Source organism: Lineus longissimus, chromosome 11, assembly GCF_910592395.1.
Source record: "Lineus longissimus chromosome 11, tnLinLong1.2, whole genome shotgun sequence".
Classification (NCBI taxonomy): Eukaryota; Metazoa; Nemertea; class Pilidiophora; order Heteronemertea; family Lineidae; genus Lineus; species Lineus longissimus.
The window spans coordinates 12455137-12479628 of record NC_088318.1 but is presented as its reverse complement, the minus strand read 5'-3'; the positions used below and the strand labels follow the sequence as shown (position 1 = coordinate 12479628).

At 40.5% G+C, this 24492-nt stretch overlaps 2 protein-coding genes across 2 annotated transcripts in view; both read right to left on the bottom strand.

The window, feature by feature from the left end:
- Positions 1–14928, bottom strand: part of LOC135496363 (guanine nucleotide-binding protein G(o) subunit alpha) — a 30783-nt gene extending 15855 nt beyond the window's left edge. Inside the window, exons 1-3 of the mRNA XM_064785652.1 lie at positions 14513–14928; positions 14084–14126; positions 9811–9952 (exon numbers count right to left, since the gene is read on the bottom strand). Of these exons, the coding sequence (XP_064641722.1) occupies positions 9811–9952; positions 14084–14126; positions 14513–14630 (303 nt within the window). The 5' untranslated portion in view covers positions 14631–14928. The remainder of the gene's footprint in view (positions 1–9810; positions 9953–14083; positions 14127–14512) is intronic.
- Positions 14929–18210: 3282 nt separating this feature from the next.
- Positions 18211–24492, bottom strand: part of LOC135495587 (paxillin-B-like) — a 31221-nt gene continuing 24939 nt past the window's right edge. The window contains exons 5-7 of the mRNA XM_064784386.1: positions 23799–23929; positions 23421–23541; positions 18211–22989 (exon numbers count right to left, since the gene is read on the bottom strand). Of these exons, the coding sequence (XP_064640456.1) occupies positions 22645–22989; positions 23421–23541; positions 23799–23929 (597 nt within the window). The 3' untranslated portion in view covers positions 18211–22644. The remainder of the gene's footprint in view (positions 22990–23420; positions 23542–23798; positions 23930–24492) is intronic.

Genomic DNA, 24492 nt, shown 5'->3' with positions numbered 1-24492 from the left:
CGCAGCAACGCAAGTGAGGATAGATGAATGCATTTAGTCAGGCAAAAAACATCAGCAGCATTTTCTCCTGACTGCCTATTGTTGTGACGGTGGTGAAGAACAGTCCCAGCAAGCTGTTCATTCAGATTGTATCTATGGTGCAAAACGCGGGTCAAAACCAAATGTGTCAATTCCTGACTGGGAGCCACAAGCTTTTTTTGAACAAATCAACAAACTTTCAAATGTGTGTCATCCTAACTTACTCAGAAATAATCACGTCAAGCAAGTAGAAGTCATCCCTCCTGGCATGCTTATTCAATACCACACTACGACACACACGCTTTTTTTTTCTCAATCTCGCCAAGTCGTGAAGTGCCACTTGAGCTATCGCCATGGTGATTTTAATCAATCAAGGGTTGCTGTATAGATGTCAAGTTAACTATGGTGAAGACAAGGACAGTTTGGTCTAGTGACTCAGAATAATGATACCCGATGACATCACGGTGGATAGACCATGAACATCATCGCCGGTCATCCTGACCGCAATCGACACGGAATATAATGCACCGGAGTTGTGTCAATAGATTTAGTACTAATAACGACCTAACCATGTGAAAAGCTACATGATAACTTGGGTTGATATCAATGAGTCTGGCATCATTATCAGTACATTTTTGTATGAAATGTACAGAATACTGACCCAACTTAAGATGAAATTTGGTCCAGGCTCCCCAACAGTCAGTGCATCATTATGATAATCTATAAATCACTATCTTAAGAGAGATATTTTAAGGGTATAATGGTGTTAAAGGTCATCTTTACCTCTGCAGAGATGTGCAAATGAGCGAATTCCTACGTTGTCTGCCGAGAATACCTCACTTTCGAGTCTTGCACTCTGGGGGTAATGGTTACATTCAGCAGTATCCAAATGCACAACATGAACATTACTGAGTACCCGGCTTCTGCCTTACTCAGGAATGTATATTTGACTTGTCAGCTGTAAGGACTCAGCGACTTTTTCCCTATTATTCATTTCCATAAAGTTTAACCTCTTTAATCAGGACGACAGGATCTGTCAGTCCCAATGGTATCCTTTATAGAGAGGTTCTACTGGAGAGCTAAGTTACCTGCCCAAGGACCCACAACACTTGCTTACAAATTCTGTAATCGTTCACACCCATTCGAATACCTGCCGAAAGTTTCCCCCAGAAATACATGTAGGTAAAATGTTGGCATATTGTCAGGGTTTTATAAGATCTTTACAGTTCTGTAAGAAATATTTGCCCCACGGAGAAGCATTCCTCAGTACAGATTTGCTTTCCTCGGCTTTGCAGGCTTCTTCAGTTATCCTGTTTACCAGGGAGTACAATGGAACCTCCCTTAGCGGACATCTCTCTATCAAGGACAACCTCTCTATTATGGACACTAGTTTTGGTCCCAAATTGGTTGTTTCCATTCAATTTGACCTCTCTAATCAAGACACCTCACTGTAAAGGACAGCACTTGTTCAGTCCCGAGGGTGTCTATAGTAGAGGGGTTCTACTGAATTACATACAAGACACACGGCTTGGGAGATTGCCAAGTCTCTTTAAGAAGCTCCATAGGCAATGTCTGTTATTAAGGTGGGAGTTGGGGTAGGGGAGAGATGACCCCACATCTGAAAACACGCTGCATGCACACCTCCCCCCTCCACGCGGACTTTACCCCAAATTGACACTAACATTTTCGTTGAAACCACAGCAACAATGCCTGCATACTAAATCCGCAATGCAACAATGGCATGCAATACACGAAGCCGAGCCAATTGCACAGGGACAACCGAATATTTCATGTTAGAAGGCAGATTTAATAATAGGTGTTGGTAACCATGGCAACGCGAGTCGCTGAGAGATGCAGTGATCAATGCAGTGTTAGCTAAGGGGGAGTAATGGACAGGGTTCGCCAGTTGTATGCTAGCATGATGTGGCTTAGCACTAGCCGGCTAGTCAGACAGTTCCGAAAACACCGTCAGCTATCTTATACCGCTTCTCCTAAGGTCTTGTGATAAGGACTCTAACTAACCGAAAGTTAGGCTATTGATGGAGTCACTAAAGAGCTGCGGTGGATGTATGTCCTGTAAAGTGGTCTCAAGTTCCCTGGTTCGAATCCGACCGTCAGTGTGACACTCTAGGCAGGTCTCGTGGTCTAACTTGCCTTACTCCACTCAGGTGTTTAAATGGTGAGAAGTGACCGACAATTGGAAACTTGCATGAAGACGCGTGCCGGCAGGGTTAACTCATGTGTCACAATTTGAGGGTACGTGCAATGGCCTCTGGTGAATCTGATGGAATATTTAGGATTCATTTGAAGAAGAGTTGTTCAGATGGTGAACATCAGCAACTTTTCTTCAACTATTTTCTTTTATCACGTCATGTCACTTCACCCATAGCTTGGAGAAAATAGGTTTGTCAATGTTGTCTGTCCATATGACAAGTTCAAATAAACGCAGCAACAGAAAACACATTGCAGAAATAAGACAGCTAGAAATTGATTTTACACAACACTAACTTGGATAAATATCATTGAACACAATAGAGATTGATTTACTGGAATAAATTTGATAAAAATCTTGAACGGCTTGCAGTGTTAATCACTCTGTTTCATGCGTAGAAGAGATGAACCCAATTTACATTAGGTAGGAAGTCTACCTTGTATGTACTGTGCATCCTTAGTTCAGTCAGGGTGAAACCAAGGCAATTTTTACAATGGTAGGAGCTGGAGAAGAATATCACCACGGAGAAATTTCGTGTTTTTGTATTTCAAGAAGAATTAAAGCTAGACCAATTTGAAAATTGTTTTGAGCTATTTTTAGAACATGGAATGTATATTTGACATGTCTGCTATGAGGACACTGCATTTGTTTCTAAAGATAGTAATTTCCATCGAATTTGACCTCTGTATTCCAGACACCTCTCAACAAGGACAGGATCTGTCAGTCCCATGGGCATCCTTCCAAGAGAGGTTCTGCTAAAGACCAACTCAAACATTTTTATTGAACAGGATATTTTAAGAATTATGCCCAAAACATCAAAGGGTTTATACGCTTATATGAGAATAGGTAACTAGACAGATATATCTCATGAAAGGGTCATTAATGCTAATGTTCCTCGATACTTCCCTTTTCGGAAATCCTATTCAGAGCAGAGGCCTGGCTAATATCATCCTTTCACAAGTTTCATGCAGTAATCTCCAGAATAATACTTGTTAATTCTTTAAACATTACTCCCTAACAATCATGGAATAAGCTTTTTTGACAAGTATTCATAGATAAGATTTACTTATTATTAATCGGAAGATATGAAATCCTTTCTTCTCATACCAGCAGTGTATATATTGATGAAAAGCTTTGGCCTACATGAACCACTTTCAACTGAACACAACAGTCGATGATCAAAGAGGATACCGCCTTGAAAAGCAAAGGACAAGTTTTTGAAAACGTGGCGCCAATATTATAATTATCTTTAAACGAGATATCGACAAATTATGGCGACTCAAGTAGCAATACTACAAAAATTGATAGGTACGTGTTTAATATTGGATTTAGCGATTGAATTAATGTTCAAATGACGATATTATCATTGCATCAGCTGCAAATTCCTCTTCCCTGGCTGCAGGTCTTTACCTGAGACTTATAGAATTCCAATCGACCATGGTCATAGAATTCTTGAATGGCATGACAAGGAGCATCAACGAGAGCGCAGAGCCTAGAAAGGCTCTGTCCCTAAGAACGATGTCTGTATCTTTGTAAAACCCACCTATTTTGATTATTAAACAATACAATATGGTGGGCCTAAGAGGTCATTTCAGCAGATGTCGGAGTCAAGCATGGAAAATATCCCCCACAAAGTTTTTAGCATATAGGTGGCGCTACAGAATTATCATTCTTGCTACAGTATGAAGTAGTGTGGCTGGGGCTGTTTGAAAACAGTGCGAGCGCATCATGTCCAGGTGAGTCAACTGCACTATCAACTGTACTATCAAGAACTGTGAGAATGTGATTTTAGCAACGACACCATGCCCTGTGAAAACCCATACGCTTTCATAGGTTTTCAGCTCTTTCTGGCCGTTCCTTTCAACAACTGCAGGCACTCTCACTGATAGTGTGATACTACTCTCGATTCCCGAGCTCCTTCCATCTGCAGAGCAATCTTACAATGTGTGACTCACGCCTGATAAATAATGTAGTCAGTCTGAACCAAGCAGACCCCAGCATAGCCAAGGATTACACCAACAGCTTGCATTATTTATCAAATCGGCCTGGCGAGATGTGGAATTCTTTGAAGAGTATGCAGCAATCTGATTTGAAATGTGCAAACCTCCACCTTTTCGAGATCTTCAGCTGAATCACAAATTCCATTGTTTGTTTCTTGGGACACCCAATATAATATGTATGGAGCCCAGTAATAGAGCAGCTTCGCCCTGATTACAGGACTGTATCAGTGCTGCCTGTTCCAGGCTACATAGCCTGAGGGGGGCGAAATGTCCCCCAAGGGTCACCTCAGATGGGTTTTTCATACAGATTTTGTCCCACTTTCCGACTGACTGAGAACAAAGAGGTGTTTTACCCCCCACCCCCCACCCAATGACTAAAAAGCTATCTAGTGTGTGTATTGACACCTTGACATGGCCCGGCTCTGAGATTCACCTAGATAAGTCATGATATTATCAGGTTCACTCGGTGTCATCTTTACACTAATGGCATTATCGATACTTCACATCAAAACATGATCACCCCACGAAAATACAAATTACTGTACCTTTCAGCAAAACGTCTACAGAATGGTCAGTTCATTTTTCAGTTATTTCTATGGTCAGTGGAACTGGAATCCTGTAAAATATCTGACACATGGCATTATTGATATTTCACATGGAGACACGATCACTGCGGACATGCAGATGCTTGTCTACAGGTCTGTGACAGAGCAAACAGATCACCATGGAGTCCTTGTGTAAAGTTCCTATAGCTATCGCCATGGTAATAGCTTTAACACATTCCCGCCATTTCCCTGTGGGTGTGGCGTAAAAAGATGTTAATTCATAGGTAAGGAAGGCGGGAAAGCAGTGTGACTATTATGTACAAGGGTTGGGCATCATACCTGAAATGTCATGATTAATGACAAAGCACAAGCTCCAGAAGGTTGTTCCCAGTACCTCATCAAGCATGTCCATTTTGCATTGGTGACACATCAAAGTCATCATTTTCTGGGGCGGTCATTCACCGAGTGTATTTCGAAAGGATGAGACATGATGTAGGTTTGATGAAAACAACCCAAGAGTAATTGTGAAAAGGAGAAGATGAAAAATTTCACCTTGGAGCAAACTATATAACCCAGTGTCATAAATAGATCTGGAGAGCTATCTTCAGGGCTCTGTACCTGTAAACATGTGCATCTAATCTTGTTCCCTTGATATACACTAGGAGAACCTCTCAAAGAACTAAGTTAATGGCGTATTGGCTTCCACATTCTCACTGTGTTGCTCTGAGTGCAGCGTCCATTATACTCCAACACTCTGAAAGTGAGCTGGCCCAATGAAGCTTGTCCTTGCAACAGAGATGTGTCAATGTGGTGCATCCTCCTCTAGCAGGCAGGCCCTCAAGACTCAAGAAGGAAGGATATACAAGTTCCACTTGACAAGACTGGCTTCCTCATTCAAGTCTTATGAAGTATTCACCTGCAACCAATAACAAGACCTTGGACTGAATATAAAAATGCAAGCTAAATGTCTACACCATTCGTTAACTTCGAAATTTGAAATTGAATTTGCGATTTTTCAATTTAATATTAACTCAAATTGAATATGAATCTCAACACTTCTGTTGTGTCCGTTGCCATAGGTCAATTCTATAGGTAAGGTTTTATTTGACATGTCTGGTGAATGTAGTAGTACATGACCAATGTTCATTTCTATTTTTTTTAAATATGTTTGGGAACAGGACGCAGTATGATCACAAGACTCAAGAAGGAAGCTAGATATATAAGTACCACTTGACTTGACTTGTTTCCTCCAGTGAACGGTAACATGAAACTCCTAATCTAGTTTCAAGTTTCGGCCAACTTCCTTCTCAGTTTTTGTTTTGGGGGGGGGGGGGTCATCCCAATTTATTGAAACAAGCAAGTGTGCCACCTTTTTTTCCATTAAATGGGGGGGGGACGGAATCCTACTGTTACCTGTTCAATGTAGAAATATAATTTGCCCGTACCAATGAAACGATTCAAGCAATATCAAATTGAGAGCAAAGAAAAGCCCTTGTGTGACCACAGCATCTCATTAATGTTAGAGACTACCAAAAAGAATGAATGGATATATAGCAGCCATGTTATTCCCAGCTCCACCCAACCACGCACCATGCCATAGCAATGGAACACATCTTACAGAGGAAATTTCTAAAACTTGCTCCCAGAACGCTGCAACACGCCCGATACATATAGAATAGACTGTGTTCACGGGGCTGTATCTCCCACAGCATATTGCCAATGCGTTGCCATGGTGACATGGCCATTTCTATGGTTCCCTGGCAACATCTCTGAAGAGCTGCCTTGATTTTCATGGCAGTGGTGTGCCGTGTGTGTATAAATACCTTCTGGATGGACCGATGAGGTACACATGAAGTTCCTTAATGGGCAGAACCGATTTTCATGTTTTTATCGACCGCACAAACCTTGGATTTATAATGACAATGCGTAAGGTGCAAACCTGGCTGCAGTGTACACCTTTGCGGCAGACGACGGCATAAAAATTTGGAAACAGGGCTTCGGGGATGAATTTCTGTACAATACTATGAAGTCATGCAAAAATCTTTTTCACGTTTATCGAACAAATTGTCAATTAGGAGCCACAACTAAGATACGAAAATGTGTCTGCAGACTTCACCTTGGCATCAGACAACAGCTTGTCGTCTGCTGAGTCATCGCTCGGCTCAGACAAAGGCAATCTGTAGTCTGGAGCTCCAGTAACAGTTTAGCGCAAAAATCACTGGCATGTTTATTGAATTGTATGTCAATGATAGTCATTTGGCAAATATTTAGGATAACGACAAAAATCTGTGAAAATGTACAGATTTTGCATTATCATATAGAATTGATAATGATGTTGATAAGCAGACACTTGACCTTAGGCCTACATATACCGGTACCTGTCAATCGAACGGATGGAATTTTTGTACTTGATAATAGGAAAAAATACGATGTGGGCAGATTGATACAAGAAACTCTACAAAATGTTTTATGGAAAATTTTGGTCATTATTCAAGGGCAGACCAAGAGATCCATAAAAAATAGGATCCTTAAAAATGCAATGACATATGGCAGGCACAGGTCTGGGGGGGATATGGTTTAGAAAAATCTATGGAAATTACAATTTAATAACACGACATGATATGGGAACTTTGAAATTATGAATCTGACATTAGATATTGCTGTGCAGTGGTGCCCTGAGTTTTGTTCCAGCTGGACAGAGTGAACTAACTGGTAAACAAGCTACAATGTATGAAATTTTCAGCACCAGGTAACAATGGTCCGGCTGCAGTGACATGGAGATTCTTTTGAAATTCATATTAATCAATAATCCATATACCCGCATTGTATATCATATTAGTTTTATATTGATAACGAAAATTGGTAGTACTGCCAGGTGTGGAATGATTGGCAGAATATGTCCCAACCATATGCCACCAAGAAATGTGGCATAACAGCGGTATTAGGAATCTCTCTAACAAGGCACTTACAGATGTTAGAATAGTAATCGATTTTAAGGGTCATCATCGGCATCCTTGTTTTTGTAAAAAAATTCTGAAGAGAGGACGTTACTGCTAGGACAGGCATCTGCTAAAGGAGCAGCATAAAATTCCCAAGATAGCGTAACAGGGTAGAAATGAACATGATGACTCAGTAGGTGTTGAAAATACAAACCTGATACTTAAAATTGTATTCGGAGAAATAAATCAATGAAAACACATCAAGATATATCATTAGGCGACACAACCTCAAATTCTCCAATATGTGCTGCAAAAAATGACAAGCTCAATCGATTCGCCAACTTCACGCATTGCATTGTACAGTGGAACCTCTCTATTGAGGACACCCGCAGGGCTGACAAGTGCTGTCCTTAATTGGAAGGTTTCCTGATTAGAGAGGTCAAATTGAATGGAAACAAACAATTTGGGACCAGACCTAGTGTCCTTAATAGAGAGGCTGTGCTTCATAGAGAGGTGTCCTCTAAGGGAGGTTCCACTGTGTTTCATATTATAAGCATCAGGTATTGAATTGAATTGACCCACCGCCTTGCCTGCATAAAAGGTCAAAGAGACACAATGACAGAAATAGCTCTCTGTCTGCGGCTGCAGACGCAGATCATAGTACGAGAGGGCGGGTGCAGCCACAGCAGATTACCTGTTATCTGCTTTGAAGAGGTTGAAGTATCAAAGCGAGTTGGTATGGCTTTTTGTAGCATGTTAATTCTGATAGTCCTGGAACAACCTTATAGTATTCACAAAAGTGGATTGTATTTTTCCAAAAGAGGGAGATTCTGAAACAAAATATATCTGAAATAGAGACATTTTAGTATAAATTGTGGCAACAAATTTGGAACTGAAAACGAAGCACATGGTTTACGATCAACACAAATTCGTAAGACAGTCGGGAAGCATACTCTGAAACATGATAAAAAGGCATATTAGGTGATGTGATACATTGCATACATGCCAGTGTTGTAGAGTTTCTGAGGCCGGAAAAAAACTGAGGTAGGTATCGTGGTCGACAATCACTATCTGGGGGCATATCACATCTGAAATATCAAACTGTAATCTGCTGGGAAGCGAACAACATCTTTCCGGTTGTCTCGCACAACAAAGGACAACACCATTAGACGAACTATCTAGAATATTTCAACACCAACCGTAAACCGCCAAATTTTTGTGCCTCAGTTTTTTTGCCACTTGCGATTTCACAATTTTTATTCTGGCGGATCCTTACTTCGTTTCCTTTTGGCCGAAATTTCTTTCAGTTTTTTTTTTGTTGCAAATATGGTTATTTGAAATATACACGAAAATCAACCGCCAGCCAAAAATTAGATGGTTTACAGTAATAGGTTTTCTTCGTAATTCATCCTGCTATCATTGGTGAAGATAAGCTGAAAGAAATCAGAACAAAACGAACAACAAAAAGAAGTTTGACAAAAAGCCGAAGCATGATAATAGGGTATCGACGCTTGACAGATTATTTCATGGATTATTTTCAGCATGCACTCAGTCACAGTGTTACTGTTTTCAAGAATTTATAGATAAAAGGTTCTATTCCACTCAGGCGGCTACACACAGACTCTGAGATTATTTGGTAGGCCTCTGAAATGTACCTGCTTATGGCGGTTGGCATCTTTTCATGATACCTTCATTTCAACCAACCACGTTAGCGGGTAAGTTGACTTACCAAATACCGACTGAGCCAAAGGTAGTTTCTTAGCAGCTGCAACCGCAGTTGGAAAACGCCCGAGTAGAATCTGGCCTTAACACAGAAGAACAGTGATACTCTAAACTAAGCAAACACATACACACCTTCAATACAAATAGTCTTTAATATATTATATTACTTCCCTGATATCACAGAGGCTAAACGCTATACTGGTCAAATATAACATCCCCTGTTTTGTGCGCAACCGTCACAAACTTCATTCTGATGTTGCACAGATCTGGGGCACCGTAGAGGATGTTACACAGAGCAGATATGAAGTGCCTTCTCATGATTTCCTGAAGATGTGCATGCCTCGATAAAATTATTGCGATCTTGACCTACGTACCTCTCGTTCATTGTCTCCAAAAGGTATGTTGAGCGTGCCCATAGCGCGTATGATTGCGACTAGGGACTGTATTGTATTGCTGTACACAACTGGCTTGTACTGCTTATTATCTTCTTGTGTGAATCCGCCTTCATGAATAATTCTGAAACACAGATCCATAGTATCAAAAACATGAATTATGCAATACAAATTATACACAGCAAAGATAGATATCATTTCTTGACTTCAGGCAAGATGTACTAATAGGGACTATGATTCTGTGACAGGCTTTCAACTCATCTACATGTCTAAAGGGACAAAAAATAGCCTAGAAGCCACTTTAACTTCCCTTAAAGTTAACATGACCATATTGCTAATTTGTGCAGTCCTTCAAAATTACATGGTTTGTCGATTTCAATTCATTCAAATCATGACTGAGTAGGTATCTTGGTATACCATAATGTTGAAGAAGTAACGTTAAAGAAGCAATGGTAATGACAATGATGACAAAGATGGAATGTTATAACAATAATGTCGAAGAAGGACCATGATGGTTATTGTAATGAAAATGATGATGATGCTGAAGAAGAAATGGTAATGACAATTATGTTGAAGAGTAACAAGACATGATGGAAAATGAAAGAATGGCAAACTATTGAGTGACAACATTTAGGATGGTGGAATCCTCATCAAATTTCAGGACCATCCTCCTAAAGGCACTGACCTGCGTGCTGCTTAGAAATACAACAAAGTCATCCCATGCACCAATCCTATTTCAGACATGACGTAATATCACATGGAACTCTCACTCTACCCTCAGGTTTCGAACTCATCCATACTGTCACATCCCCAATAATGAGCTATTTTCAGTACATGATGACTAAAGGCATTCGACCAGTTAGTGCAACTTACATCACCCAATGTGTGCAGTACTTCTGCCAATAATTAAGATACATGAATTAGTTATCATCGTCAACATGACCATACATAGCGTCCTATACACAATTCATCATACTGAGTTACACTTTGCTATGGTATTCACAGCTATATGATATAGGTTGGTCAAAATTCATGCAGTTCGATTTCAAAGTTACTAATGTATAAAAGTTGGATGCAATACTAAGTCATCTTTATCAAGGTGTCCTGTATTGCTAAAGGTCTCCATCAAGATGTGATATCTATGCTGATACCTGTAGCTAGGAGCTCTTTGGTCGTGGGGAAAAAACATCTCTTTTGTCGTCTGGCATTATAAAAATCGACCAAAACCTGCAGGAAACCATCACATATGCAACACTTGTAAATGCTTTATATCTAAATGAATATAAATGATGAATCTATCCATATGTGTCTATTTTTAATTGAATATCGACAGGTGTAGGAGGTATTAACTGTTGATCAGCTTGCCCAGATGTCAGCTCTTGCGAACACAATGCATATTGTACAAAACGTGTCTGAAGGTGGGCGCCATACTTGTTAAACTTTTTAAAAGTTTAGCAATGCAACACATGATGGTATGGATTATATTCTGCAACACAAAACAGTAGAGAGAGATAGCCTTGAACACACCATGATAGTGAGGTTTAGCTCACCAACACACAATGATCATGATATTAAGCCTGGCAACACACCACAATAGTGGATTATACTCTGCAACACAACACCGTAGTGACACCATGGCCGTGAATTGTGCTCTGCAACAGACCATAGTAGTGCATTATGCAGCATAACACAGCAGTAGATCATGCTCTGCACACCATGGTTGTGAATATGCTCTGCAACACACCATTAGTGGATATGGATTATGCTCTGTAGCATGATAGAAGCAAATCATGCTCTGCACACCATGGTTGCAGATTATGCTCAGCAACACACCATTAGTGGAATTAAAACACACCATGGTACTGTATTATGCTCTTCAACACACCATGGTATTGTATTATGCTCTGCAATACACCATGGTAGTGGAATTATGCTCCACAACACAATACCATTTTATTTATTGTATTCTGGTATCCAACCCCAACATATTGGTATCATTCAAATTGTAAGGACAAACTCATTGAAAGAACTGATAGTGATTGACATTTTGTACTTTTTTTTCCAAGAATGTCATGTATTTAAGACTCACAGGAAGGCAACTTATGTGTAACCATGGTATCCGCTCCTACAATCAAAACACACTTTCACTACTTATACCAGCTGCAGTGTGTCTTTAAAGGGTTAATGATGGATTCCATCAACATCGGCATAAATAGTCATTAAAGTGTTGATTGTTGCACTAACTGCTATAATTACAACATCAGAATCAACATTTATACTCCCTTGGGTCAACTGGGTCATGTCAAGTGGCCTGCCCTATAAATTATTAGGTCATTTCTGAGGAAAAATGTCAAAATCACACTTTCTTGTCCCAGATATAGCTCATGTCATCCACCCAGGAAGTCACATTTGTGTGCTCAGCTTCTGTATACATGGCCATGAGTAATATGATATGTACTCTGTATTCGTGTTTGTATGGTCAGTGAAAATTAATCACTTCTTGGCTTTATCATTATCTTTCAACATTAATGAATTTGTAGGAGGAGACTTGGCACCATCCCCAACTTCATGGTGTTATACACCCTTTAAATCTAGGGTAAAATCTTGGTGGTCAAGATGGTTTGGGGCTGGTGAATGAATGAAGCAATCTGGCACCAGTGGTTAGGACACACAGAGTATACTTTTCCTTATAGAAGCGAGTCTAGAGTTTTCGACCCAGAAACCTCAAATTAACAATTGTTATTTTTCATCACTCAGCGATCCGACATTATCAGCACCCACACGACTGAGAATGACATAGCCATTGGCATTGACGTCACTCCTGTCACCAGTCACTAGATCCTGGCACCGTCCATACAGTGCGGTATGGTTGATATTCACATTCATGCATTATATCCCATACATGATTGTATTCATTCATCAGTGTTTGCTCCTCTTAATGGATGAGCCACTCCTGAGGTGCTTTCAACCGGATCCATCATTGCAAGGTCCATCCAACCGGATCCATCAGTGTAATTATCCATCTAACCGGATCCACCAGTGTGATTATCCATCTAACCAGATCCATCTGTGTGATTATGAATCCAACCGGATCCATCAGTGTGATTATCCATCTAACCAGATCGATCCGTGTGATTATGAATCCAACTGGATCCATCAGTGTGATTATCCATCTAAGTGGATCCACCAGTGTGATTATCCATCAACCGGATCCATCAGTGTGATTATCCATCTAACCAGATCCATATGAATATTTACGCAGTGGGATTCAGAACACTTTCAGGCAGGTCAACCCCCCCCCCACACATCCACTCACACTTAATTGGAATGTTTCATTAATTGAATATCTTTTTACTTGCAAAATAATTAATCCTGTGTCTTAGTTTAGGCCTGCTGTATACATATTCACAATGCTTTAGTTGAGGCATAAATAAGCATACCGGTTATTTGTACAATATGGATTAAGTGAAATATTCAAAATGTCAACCAGTAGGTCATTCAAAGTGCTACCTTAAGGTCTTTACTCAAATGTTTTGAAGGATTATCTTCTGTAAGAAGATCCCTTAATAATGGTCCCTTAAAGGAAGATCCTCTTGTGATCCCATGACATGTAGTAACATGTACATGTATGTAGATGTCATGTGTGAGATATCCATACAACAGGTAGAGCTAATTGCTCCTAGATGTCACTGAAAATGTGCTTTTCATGCTGATTTGAGATGAAAACTAGGTGTTCTCCTCACCCCCCCCCCCCCCCCCCCACCACCACCACCACCACCACCACCACCACCACCACCACCACCCCTCTCCAAGAGCCTATCCCCAGGACTAAAAAGATATATGGCTAAGGTCCCTACATTCCAATCAATTACTAAAGATGGGTTTCTTGACACAGTATACTCGATCCAGCAAAAGGTGCACTTGCCCTTTAAGGTAGCTCAATGTTTCACTGTCAAAAGCAGGGACTATGTATATATTGATGCATAATTTGTGTATAATTATAATAAAACCTTCAATGGCAAGCAAGAAATTGACAAAATATCAGAAGCTTACTGTGAAAAAACCTGAGAATGTGCCTTAAATGCAGCAGTTAGCAGCAGGGTGCCTTATTAATGAGGTCTGAGGACTCCACCATCTAAGCAGTGCATTACATACAATGGCTACATACAGTAGCTATAGTAGCCACCTCATTAAACGGTGCAGGAACAAGATGATGAAAATGACATATTTGACGCAAGAAAAATGAAATGCTTACTTCATTTGTTTTACAATGGTACTCTTCCCCGATTCACCGGCACCTAAATATACAGAAACAGAACTGTATTAAACTGGTTAATGAGATGAACAGCGGAGGAAAAGGGCTTGTCAGGCAGCCATAACAACCCGGCGAACCCGCATCCCTTCTCTAACCCACCAGGGCGCGGTCCGTCGGATTTTTTCGCGCCTGAAAATTGGACGTTACATTTTATCAAATAATGGAATGAAACAGGGCGTGACGTCTTCCATAGGTAGCCCGAGATTGAGTACACAATATAGTCGGCTCTCATCTCATCTTTAATGCAAAATGGCCGCGGATACTGCCAGCCACACAAGCTGTTTGTCCATCTTATCGCCATTTTCTTTCTTACAGGTCGGCAATTAAGCGCGATTCTTATTGCATTTTACATGAAAATAAACCACCTACCTAATAAAAGTAATTTTATATCCTTAGCTGCTTGAATTCCATCCTCTTTTAGATTTTTCTCAATGGCCTTGCTTCGCTCTAGAGCATGCCTTTCCTCAGCACTCATTGTGCATCCCATTTCGGCGGCTTAGATTGTAATATTCCCACCTATGTATATCCACGGTGAAGACCGCTCCCCAAAGCAAACCTAAATCCTCGTCTCCCTTAGATCACTGGCCTCCAGAATAAGGCAAAAATCCACCGGAATAACAGATAAATTCTTGTAAATATCTCTTTTTATATCGGCTGCATTTGCAGTCGGAAATCTCGGGCCAAAATCGAGGAATAGCCGTCCAATATTATAATATGCATTAAGCATCAATTTAAGCTTGCAACCAATCAATGAGAGAGAATTCACATCGAGGCGCTTGCTAGAGAAATGGGGCTCACCAGGGAAGTTGTAACTATGGTTATTGTAGATTTCACCGCCTCGTTTCAGACGAATCCCGGTAGTCAACGCACAAAATACGACACGCGCCCAGGTTAAACGTAGTGTTCAACGCTGTCCCACAAATATAATGCCGAAAATGGCCGGTCTGAGTCAGCCTTTGTTTGGAAAGGTAACAAAGGCTTTATGTGGAACACGGCACGCGACGGGCAGTCGTTCCAACATTGTGGGCGCTAATGGACCCTGGGGCGTGTGCCCCATGCAGTTAACCCAGCAGCTGTCGACTGCCAAAAATCACTATAAAAACAAAAATACCAACATTTGTTTGACACACCAATATAAAAAAGTGCGAGGGCACGCGTTGCCAAAACCCGGGAAATATGAAAGCCGGTAGTTTCCTGCGCCCGCTTCCAAGCCCAACGCCGAAAATGAAACCCATTCCTTCTAGACACTCTGATGGTATTATGGTCAGTTCGAGATACTCTGATCATTTAACGAAAAACATTGGTTTAACCATGGTTTACTACAAAACTTCAAAACTTCCTTGGTTTTAATGCAACTGTTGTCTCTCAGAACACAAGCGTGTAAAGCGCCTGGTAATTTTTTTCCCGCGCAAATCATGGTCGCGTTGATGGGCAGACGACACTACAAGGGACGCGCGACTTTCTTATGATATGGTGGCTTTCGTCTTCGACCGAACGCGACTGATGTCTCTCAGAACTTCACTTTCCCCTTTTTACAAAACTTTCGGTGTCGTTTTTAGAATAACAATTTTGTGAGGTGTTTTAGCCAAAGGCCGCCTCATTGTGGCTGCCGGTCACTATCCCACGCAGGCGATGCGCGCGCGTTGATTTTAGGTGACATTGAAGGTTTACGATATCATGAGAAGTTTTGCGAGAGCATTACAACATCACCGTGTTCACCTTTCCTTTGAGGAGAAGACGATGGTTACAAAATTTATAGCTAGCCGATAACCCCCCCCCCCCCCCCTTTAGAAACGAAATATAGGCTTGTTGATCACCCTAGCTAACATCGGTATTTAATTAACATCATCGTTATCAAATTAAACTTGAGACTAGTGCACTTCAAGCTCATCGATGTTTCCATTGAGCACCGCTTGACTTGTGTCGTCTGCTGAAGTGAACAGCGCGGAAAGGACAGGTGCTGCCACGTTGTGCAAAGTGGAGGAACTAATGACCACGCCCCGTTTGGGCTGAACTGCAGCGGGTTGAACAGTATATCATCAGGAAAGCTCGATATTTTTATCCTAGGTTGAAATTCATCCTGGTTTCATTCTGATATTTTTATCCTCCGATGCAAACTCCAACAGATGGAAAAACACAGGTGATACCATCCAAAGACCATTTGGATTGCCAGTTTTCTGATCTATTTGATCAGAATAAAGGGATTTTATCCCAGTCTTCAGGATGTGACTATGTCCTTAAAGGAACAGGATGAACATAGAAACGCCACATAATCTCTGTGCTACACTATTGTTATGGGGATGGTTGGTTGTCCACCCCAAACCATAGATGTCACCTTGGCCCTTGATGCGTCACCCTCACAATTTGTATCGTCATAATTTCCATTAATCCTAAAATGGTCTTATGAGGACAGAGTCACAACCTAAAGTCTGGGATAATATCACTTCATGGCCTAAAGGCTGGGATAATATCACTTCATGACCTAAAGTCTGGGATAATAGCACTTCATGACCTAAAGTCTGGGATAATATCACTTCATGACCTAAAGGCTGGGATAATATCACTTCATGACCTAAAGTCTGGGATAATGTCACTTCATGACCTGAAGGCTGGGATAATGTCACTTATAGGGTCGAAAAGCATCTACCTCAATGCTGGTGCAGAATCCTTCCCAATAAGTTTGGCAAATAACCAGTCAGCTAGATTACTTCCCAGCCAGTTCAGCAAATAACCAGTCAGCTAGATTACTTCCTAGCCAGTTCAGCAAATAACCAGTCAGCTAGATTACTTCCTAGCCAGTTCAGCAAATAACAAGTCAGCTAGATTACTTCCTAGCCAGTTCAGCAAATAACCAGTCAGCTAGTATCCTTCCAAGCCAGTTAGGCAAATAACAGTCGGCTAGTATCCTTCCAAGCCAGTTAGGCAAATAACAGTCGGCTAGTATCCTTCCAAGCCAGTTAGGCAAATAACAGTCGGCTAGTATCCTTCCAAGCCAGTTCAGCAAATAACAGTCGGCTAGTATCCTTCCAAGCCAGTTCAGCAAATAACAGTCGGCTAGTATCCTTCCAAGCCAGTTCAGCAAATAACAGTCGGCTAGTATCCTTCCAAGCCAGTTCGGTAAATAACCAGTCAGCTAGATTACTTCCTAGCCAGTTCAGCAAATAACCAGTCAGCTAGATTACTTCCTAGCCAGTTCAGCAAATAACAAGTCAGCTAGATTACTTCCTAGCCAGTTCAGCAAATAACCAGTCAGCTAGTATCCTTCCAAGCCAGTTAGGCAAATAACAGTCGGCTAGTATCCTTCCAAGCCAGTTAGGCAAATAACAGTCGGCTAGTATCCTTCCAAGCCAGTTAGGCAAATAACAGTCGGCTAGTATCCTTCCAAGCCAGTTCAGCAAATAACAGTCGGCTAGTATCCTTCCAAGCCAGTTCAGCAAATAACAGTCGGCTAGTATCCTTCCAAGCCAGTTCAGCAAATAACAGTCGGCTAGTATCCTTCCAAGCCAGTTCGGTAAATAACCAGTCAGCTAGATTACTTCCTAGCCAGTTCAGCAAATAACCAGTCAGCTAGTATCCTTCCAAGCCAGTTAGGCAAATAACAGTCGGCTAGTATCCTTCCAAGCCAGTTCGGTAAATAACAGTCGGCTAGTATCCTTCCAAGCCAGTTCAGCAAATAACAGTCGGCTAGTATCCTTCCAAGCCAGTTAGGCAAATAACAGTCGGCTAGTATCCTTCCAAGCCAGTTCAGCAAATAACCAGTCAGCTAGATTACTTTCCAGCCAGTTCAGCAAATAACCAGTCAGCTAGATTACTTCCCAGCCAGTTCAGCAAATAACCAGTCAGCTAGATTACTTCCCAGCCAGTTCAGCAAATAACCAGTCAGCTAGATTACTTCCTAGCCAGTTCAGCAAATAACCAGTCAGCTAGTATCCTTCCAAGCCAGTTAGGCAAATAACAGTCAGCTAGTATCCTTCCAAGCCAGTTTGGTAAATAACAGTCGGCTAGTATCCTTCCAAGCCAGTTCGGTAAATAACCAGACAAGAGACAAACAACTTCTTAAAGTTGACTTTTTAATTTTTGTATAAAAGACACAATATTCTATACAAGCCAAGTATAAGCATCTCCATGCAATATATCCATGTATGTACAAATAACACCACTGATAGAGAAAGCACATGGCCGCATCCAGACACAGGATCCCATCCCATCTCAAAACATATTCCCAGAAAACTGGTTAGCAATTCAACAGTTTTTCTCTGGTGTCCATACTGCCGAGTTTGTGTTGAACATAATCTTAGGTCACATCACTCCGCTGCATGGAATAAAGGACGCAAGCCTATCTCAACACATATTCCTAGGGAACTGTTTAACAATACAACAGTTTTTCTGGCTTCCATGCTGCCGAGTTTGTGTAGAGAGTACTCCGAGGTCACATCACGCCGCTGCATGGAATATGCAGCAAACTCGAGAGAATGGACAACCATTTGCAACCAGGGATGATGATATTTAGAAGAACATCTTCAATTTCAGTCTTTCAACACTAATATAAACATAACTGACAAATGTTTCAGCAATTACAGGGAGTCAAACCATATTCTTTGTGCTTTTAAAGGAGCTGGTGAACTTCTTGTTGAGAAGACTGGGCTATCAAAAAGTTATTTCAGAAAAATCTTTAAAATTTCCAATGCAATTTTGAAAATTTGAAAAAATCTACGAGTAGACCAGGCTTTTGGGTGAATACCACGTCTTTCTCTGAATCCAGAAGTCCACCATTTTATTTCCCCAAAACTACAAATTCCATCTTGAAAGAGGTGAATTAACTGAGACTGAAGTAGAAAGATGTCCTTGGAACCAAACTGAAGAACTGTTCTATTAACTAATATCCGCCTTTTGGCAGAAAACGGAAAAGCACAACCTAAAAAACTTATTAAGATTGAATTGAACTCAACCCATACCTAATGTCAATACCTAATTCAGAAGCAATAGTTTACTACCAATACTATAAATACTGTTTGTGTTTCAAGGTTTTTCCAAAATAGGCAATTGACAGCCTTGGGAGCCAAGCTAGTAAAACAAAGTTAGGAGGACATTCTTAAACGTCATGAAACTGGAGCAACTGAGATATATGCTTTGGCCTTTACATCTAAACCTCACCTGATTTGTTACCCCGACACATTGGAGTTCAGGCTTGACGAGGAACAGACCAGACCACTGTTTTTCAAAACGATGAAATATTGATGTAACTATCAGAGATTCACGAAATCAGAAAATTGGCTTAGCAGTTTTTTGAGATGATAGTCAATTCAATGATGACTTTGTGCGTATCAACCTACCCTAGAGCCAACCCGCTATTTAAATTCAACATTGATGAAAGTTATCATCAAAATATTTCATCAAAACGAAGCTTATATCAGATGCATCTCTGTGACATAAGTGACCATTATATTACCCAAAATCAGGCATCAATCACGGGGCAACCCAGACACTTTGCATAGCGCCTGGTCCCTTGTATTTTCTAACCCTGGGCCAGCCCTTTACCCTATGCGATATCCAAGCTTGAAAATCCTCTGCCTTAATAGCTGACCACATCAATACATCAATATGACATTGACCCAAATGTTGATTACAAGTTATTTCAGTTTGAAATTTCCCATGAAAAGTTAACTTCATATCGACAAAAATACAAGGCAAGCTTGCTTACATATTTTTTATGTGACGTAGAATAATAAACTTACAACCAGTTTGCAATGCTCTCATTGAAGGCAACTATAACATGTCCAAGTAGCAAGGACTTTTGAGCAAAATGATAAAATTGACGATCGTTGATTAGTGACAGGATTTTCAGGGTTCAGCAATGTCAGCGCAGAAATTTTAAAGAAAATTTCAGAGAAACCCAGTGGTCATTTGTGTGGTCATTCGTGTGGTCATCTGGATAGGCCATATTTTGTTTCTGAATATTTCTCAATCACACTTCAACTTTTCTAGCATCACACTTTATTGGGACACCCTGTACACTGAAACTAGCAAAATTCCATAAACAACATTGCACTGTTACACAGTGTAAAATAATATAAGAGCAGTATTTAACAAAGAGATCAACAGTGCTGGGTCACCAAAGTTGCAAAGATCTACAAATTCGTTATGTACATGATGACGATCCAATCATTCAACTCCGACGGCAAAATAATAGAGCTTGCTGACATAAGCGACTAAAGTTCTACTAATTTACAAAACTGAAATAAATTAACATTTAATATTAACTGCAGTTAAAATCACTAAGCAGCAGAATCTTAAATTTGGAGATACTCCAGTACTTATATACCTGAATTAGTACATATCCATTCCCCCCTCACATGGACAAAGTTATAATTCATGCTATCAGTCATGAAACTAATCACTTTCCCATTAGATTTGAAGGGAAGGTGTCATTCAAATCTGCAGGGAGAAACAACATAGTTGTAAGACGACTTCTGATTGGTCAGTTCTGGTCAGAATTTTGGTAATGACCAATCAGGATGCCCGTAACATCTCCATGACTGGATTTTACAACATCTTCCCTTTCGCATGCCTTTATGAAGGGTATACAAAACAGACATTTTAGGGTGGCCTCACCATTCTTCACAGCTAAGACAGCGTTCATCAAGAGTTGGACATACATAAACTACAGTCCATTCCACTAATAGCCAGCCAGAATAACATGTACATTTTAAACATGTGATAAAGTTTAAGAAATTCTGACACCATAAAGAGAAATGGACGCTACACGAATCACAACATATATCACACAATCTCCTTGTGACAACAATAAACAATCCGTACATACTGTAAAGGGGGTCTACAGTATACAATTTGTTTCAGCTTGAAGTATTGGCACTACCAGCCTCCCCCCCGCACCCCATGAAGCTAAGGCTAAGAAGTATGCCAACTAAAATCTCCAGCTTTAGCACATGTTTATCAAGTAGCCCGCCCCACCAACAAGACTAGTTCGTTAAAAACTCTGTGCTAGACAAACATGGCTCAGGACATGTGGCCAACATTCCTAGCAATATTTTTTTTGCCACACCCTGTAGGTCAAATCGTAACAAAAATCTTAAGATATCATGCCTCAGAACCTCTCTATTTTGTCAAACAGAATTCGGCACTAAACACTTTAAGATCAGGTTTTTTTATCGGAAGGACCCTATACACATAGCACAGCACAATTAACCACCTATTCCACAACAACGACAACATTTCAATTTTCCTATAAAACATCGAACCTGATTCAGCCTGCATGAAAGTTGATGGTGTATAAAATCATGGCCATGGGAAGACAATAATAGGTTATCTCGTAAAAAAATTGCACATCCAAGTTACTATAAAAGGTACAAAATTCCTACAAAAGATTGAAACTTCCACATGATTATCATGACCACACTGTAAAATTCTAGTTTGAAGTAGGGCCTACTCTCGATATACTCGCAAAATTGCAACTCGCAAAATTCAGTGGAGTATTGAAGGATAAGACATCAATTGAAAGGTACATGGTGATTTTTAAAATTTCTGCCACATAAAGTGCACAAAAAACCTACAAATAATACAATTTTCAAAAGTGGTTAACAGATATTGAAGATAGAAGCTTTTGTATGTTTTTCCCGATGATAATGTCGCACCAGTCCATTACTTAAACATTCTTATCAATGGATCAGTTATGAAGTGAACAAGACAACATATAGACATCATCACAAATCACCATCGAAGGACACTTAGGACATGTAAAAATCATTTCAGCAACATTTGACCATACAAATGGATTTCCAATGAAGAACCTTATACTGATGTTATAGCTGCAGACACATGCATGCATTAGGGCTAGACAGTGCTCAGACCAAAGCAAACTAAAAAGTTTATCATGCAAAAAGGTAGCTTTAGAAATGTCCATACTAGCAAAAGATGCCTCTAAAATCTTTATCTTTGGTCCAATTTCAAATACCCAAACTTCTACAGAGAGCTGAGAGCCAGATCTTTCGATTTCTGCTGTCTTGGTAAACATTTTTCAGGAAGAATATGCCGCAAACCTGCATTACTAGTAGTTGGAAAGTTGGTAACTTTCTGGTCAAGAATACTGTAAAAGCACACTTTAGTTTTTAAACTTGAGCAAGTAGTTCTTCTTCCCTTAAAGGGAGAATATAGGCAGGAGTCTGGTGGGCCAGATTTAGTTACATAAAGTAGCTCCTAACTATGCATATAAGTCACTTCCAGACCAACTTACTCCTGCCTATAGCTCCCTTTAAACATCATGTAAATCATCTGACAAAACCTAGCGAGAGCAATCCCCCAGTTTGGATTTCGTTTAATATCGTAGTAGCACTGAAGCCAATCTCAGAACTCCCGATACTTTCAAATTGGTACTTCCAACCTCATCGTGGAACTATCCCTGAAGGGGTTAAAGAATCAGCTGCAAAAGACCCCAGACGGAATGTCCAAATTTACACCGTGAAGGCATCCCTGATTTATCACTGTTATAAGTCCGTAACTTGGTGCTTTGGCTTGCTATTGTATTGGTGCTGTTGTACTTGTGTCGTTGTCGTTTGAGGATACGAGTACGCCGGAGGGGGACTCCGCAAATACGGAGGGGGCGGCGCCTGATTTGGTCGTTGGCGCTGCGGTGATGGTTTTGGCGTGGATTGTTGCGAAGACGTCTGACGATTTTGTGTTAATCTCTGCGGCGGTTCTGTCGGCGTTTGCGACGAGTCTGCTGTATTTTTTGCCGTTAATCGAATCACGTGGCAACCATGGCACAATAGAGTGGAGTCGAGAGGGTAGCAGCGTTTATCTGGCTCGTCTGTTAATTGCATCCCACATTCCTGAAAAGAACAACAAGCATTACTATTCAAGAGAAGGGCAGCGTGGCTTAGTAGTCAAAGCTTTTACAACCAAAACACTGAGAACTAAAACCCAATACGCCAATTGGTTTAAACAAGGACTTGTGGGGTTTTAGTTTGGAGTGCTTACAGTTTCCAAAGTAGGTTATAACAAGAGAGAAACATCCAACTCCCACAAATTACCTGATCTTCGATGCCGTCAGCTGCCAAGCCACCTGAGGCAACCACCCAAACCAATGTCTCCTATGAATGATCCTTCCTTACACGAATGCAGAACGACTGAGTCAGTTTTCTGATTTACTAACCGCTGCTGCTAGAATGAGGCACAGTGTCATACTCTGTACCACGTTGTAACCAAGGCCTTTTAGAATATCACACAACCCCAACCTTTGACCTTTAACTTGAACCCATACCTCACAATGGAAGCAATCTACATGGAAGTCCTTATCCATCGACACAACACGGACAGTCTCTTCAGTTCCCTCTACAGGAGTTATGGCCTGACCACACGCCGCACACTTTGGTGCATACACTCTGCAACGAAAAATGAAAATCAGATATCACAGGTAAATTCCAAGCTATCATGGATATTTCTGGGGCAGCAGGGTCTTTCCAGACATTCCCACAACTGACTTCCAGTTCCATGTCTAGAGTATAGACAGCAGTAGTGTAGATTTAGCCACGGAGAGGATAACCTATGATATTCCAAACGTATGCACGAAAAGCCAAATCTCTTAGGAGGCCCATTATGCCCAGTTACGAAACCAACAATTCATTAGAGTTTTACTTACTTGTGGTAATCTTTTATGCAATATATTTTATTTTCTACATCTATGGTGAATGGCACACCGTCGAGACATTCGTTACATATTGAGCACCGGAAACAACCAGGGTGATATGATTTGCCCATCGCTTGCAGAATCTGAAAAGAAGACGAAAGCATTTAGTGTCAAATGGTTAACATAATGAAAGGTGATACAATTAGGGTCCCAACACAATTATAGCATCAGTATGCATTGATACGTGTATGTACTACCAGCTCATTTCAACCCTAGAGGCTATTATATACATATGTATAATTGTACCACTTTTATAATAGATTACAAATTCTGTAAAAAAATTTGTTTGTGATATGTAGGGAATTGGTGTGAATTTTGAAGTGATTTTACTTCAGATTCATGAAGGTTTATGTCATTTAGATAGGGGCAGCCGTGATAACAAAAAACCATTCACATGACCCGACACCCTGTTGACATCATGATGTGGGTGCGTGAAAATGTCAATGAGTTAGCATGGATTTGAGAAAAAAAACATGTTGTCCCGTTTACAAACCTGTTGAAAATGACCGAGTAAACTACTTAATTTTTTTCTGACTTTCATATCACAGAGTAACCTTGATTCGTGAAAAAAATCACAGAAATATTTTCAGATTAGAACAAGCCTTGGAAATCTAAGAATCTGCCTAATTAATTAGCGTGAAATGAT